The 2,724-nt window shown below is 44.2% G+C and overlaps 1 protein-coding gene across 1 annotated transcript; it reads left to right on the top strand.

The window, feature by feature from the left end:
• The first annotated feature begins 1,440 nt into the window (after positions 1 to 1,440).
• LOC122062374 lies at positions 1,441 to 2,415 on the top strand. The gene has a single exon (XM_042625963.1). It carries the CDS (start codon positions 1,441 to 1,443, stop codon positions 2,413 to 2,415), a length of 975 nt encoding a protein of 324 aa, XP_042481897.1.
• The last annotated feature ends 309 nt before the right edge of the window (positions 2,416 to 2,724 follow it).

The raw sequence follows: 2,724 nt of genomic DNA, 5'->3' as shown, positions 1-2,724 counted from the left end.
CCTGTCCGTGTGGGAAAGCAATATTTGCGTTTTCAAAGATGGCATCCAGACTTTAATATGAACGAAAAATATGTTAACAAATCCTTGGTCTGTGTTCACTTCCCTGATCTACCACTCGAATACTGGCATGAAAAGGTGCTCTTGACGATGGCAAAGGCTGTTGGTCGCTCTATTGCTCTACATCACCGCACCAAGAACGTGGTCTTTGGAAATTATGCTAGAGTACTAGTTGAGATGGAGACGGGATGGGATCAACTAGAAGAGATCCAGGTCGAACGCTGTCAACCTGGTTCCACTAATCTCTTCTGGTTCACACAACCCATTGTTTATGAAGATTCATTGGGTAAGTGTGGCTACTGCAAAAAAATAGGACATGTGATTGGATATTGTAGAGAAAAAAAAGATTATGATATGAGAGACATGCCGCAAGAGGTTGGAGGTATGCCGGGAGCCATTTATGACGATGACTCCACTATTCCTGCTACAAGGGACGACCATGAGGAAGAAGAGCAGCCAATGCATGGTGGTGAAGCTAGAAACGGTGGTGGCGAGCCAAATCAGGAAGGAGGAGAGAATTCTTGTGCAAATATTCCTGATTTGGAAGGAGATAATACCAGGGATTTGAATTTGGTTGTGAATCAGTCCGTTGAGAGATCTTGTATGCCTCAGTCAAGGAGGCCTTCTCCTTTTGGAGCGGATGAGAATGTAACAGCCAATAATAGAGAGATTGACTCTATATTAAACTCTAATTCAAATCTACATATCCAGCCACGATTAGAAGTGCTCCTAGGCACCAGGGATGGGTCAAATCAAGCGGGTTTGGACCTAGATCATGGTGTGACCCATTTTTCATCCAACCACGATCCAGATGAAGGTGCCATCCCTCTTGACGTTGCAACGCAGGGGACAGACCAAGCCATGGGTCGTGTTCGCCGTAGCCTCAGGCAGCTAACCCAGTAGCCCCTCCCCACAGGGTAAGTCAACCATGTGTTGCCCAATTTGATCAGCGTGGCCTTATTCCTCCAATTTCTGCAGTGGAAGGTGTTGGGAGAGTTGACGTTGTGGCAGTGCGCAGAGAGGAAGCTCAGAATGGGTGGACCCAAGCGTGAAAAAAAGGGGGGGGGGAGAAGTAGGGGAGTAAGAAGGATCAGTCTAGCGCTGATCACCAAAATGCCCACCTATGACTATGCGTGTGTTATTTTGGAACATTCATGGGTTGAAGAAGGATGTTGCTCAGGTGGCCTTAAGAAACTTAGTGCAAGTTCATTGCCCAGACTTGGTGTGTCTGGCTAAACCCATGCTCCTAGTGTCTAAGTTTCCGAAGTCGTTTTCCAACAGTCTTGGATTTGCTGCCAATGTTATTTCCAACGAAAGGCCTAATATGAACCCCAATCTTTAGGTGATTTGGAGACAGGGCAAATTACTCCTCGGGTTACTTCCATGTCTGATCAACAGATTTCTCTGTTATTGGATTGGAAGGGTTCAAGTCTTGAGCTCTCGGTGGTTCATGCTAAATGCTTGAGAGCTGAGCACAGATTTCTATGGACGGACTTGGTGGCAGGTATGTCAAGTAATCCAAGAATGATCATTGGTGACTTCAATGCAGTCCTAGTTGATCATGAAAGGTGGGGATCAGGTAGATTCTGCTTAGGGGCGACAACTGAATTCAGAGCTATGGTTGATGCTACTTCAATGATTCAGGCTCCGTCCACTGGTAGGAAATTCACCTGGCCAAATAACAGAAGAAGAGGGAACGTATTGGCTGTCCTAGATAGGACTTTTCTAAATGAAGCTTGGATGGAGTTATTTGATAACTATTCACAGCATATCCTCCAGCTATTTGCCTCTGACCATGCGCCTTTGCTTGTATGTTCGGGCATGACCACAAAATCTCAGAACCGACCCTTCCGCATCAATAAATTTTGGATGGAGCATCCTAATTTTTTTGATATGGTTTGTAATTCTTGGAGGCCTAGTGTAACTGGATCAGACACTTTTATTCTAGGCCAGAAGCTCAAAAGATTAAAAATTGTTATGAAATTGTGGTCGCGAGAGACCTTCCCTCACCTAGACCATGAGGTTTCCATTTCTCAATCTCAACTAGATCAAATTCAGAAAAGAATTGAGGAAGAGGGGCATTCTGAGGAGTTATTTGATCTTGAGGCTGACGTCAAAACAAGATTCTTAAAAGCCTCTAAATACCAGGAGAAGCTGCGCCAACAAAAATCCAGAATAAGATGGCTTCGAGATGGTGATAAATGCTTGAGATTTTTTCATGTCATGGCCAAAGTGAAAAGGGCTAAGAATTACATTTCTAGCATTGTTAAAGAAGATGGTGAGACTATTTCTGATCAAGGTCTTCTGGGGACCATATTGCTCAGTTCTATGAAGACTTTCATAGATGCGTGGACCTAGCCAGCCATCCAGTCTTATTTAATTGCATCCCTAGAATTCTTTAGGACTCTGATCGCCTGGTTTTGGATTCTATTCCTCTGGAGGATGAAATCAAGAGAGCGGTTTGGGTTCTTGATCTTGATAGCTCTCCAGGTCCAGATGGTTTTTTAGGAATATTCTTCAGCACCTGCTGGGAGATTATTGGCTTCGACGTTTGTAGAGCTGTGAGGGGATTCTTCTCTTCAGGTATTCTTCCAAAAGGAATTAATAACAATTTTTTGCTTTTAATTCCTAAGGTAGATGGAGCCAGAACCCTTGGGAAATTTCTCC

The sequence above is a fragment of the Macadamia integrifolia genome, unplaced genomic scaffold, assembly GCF_013358625.1.
Source record: "Macadamia integrifolia cultivar HAES 741 unplaced genomic scaffold, SCU_Mint_v3 scaffold1006, whole genome shotgun sequence".
NCBI classification, from domain to species: domain Eukaryota; kingdom Viridiplantae; phylum Streptophyta; class Magnoliopsida; order Proteales; family Proteaceae; genus Macadamia; species Macadamia integrifolia.
The sequence above is the reverse complement of the archived record's forward strand: the minus strand, read 5'-3'. Positions and strand labels throughout refer to the sequence as shown.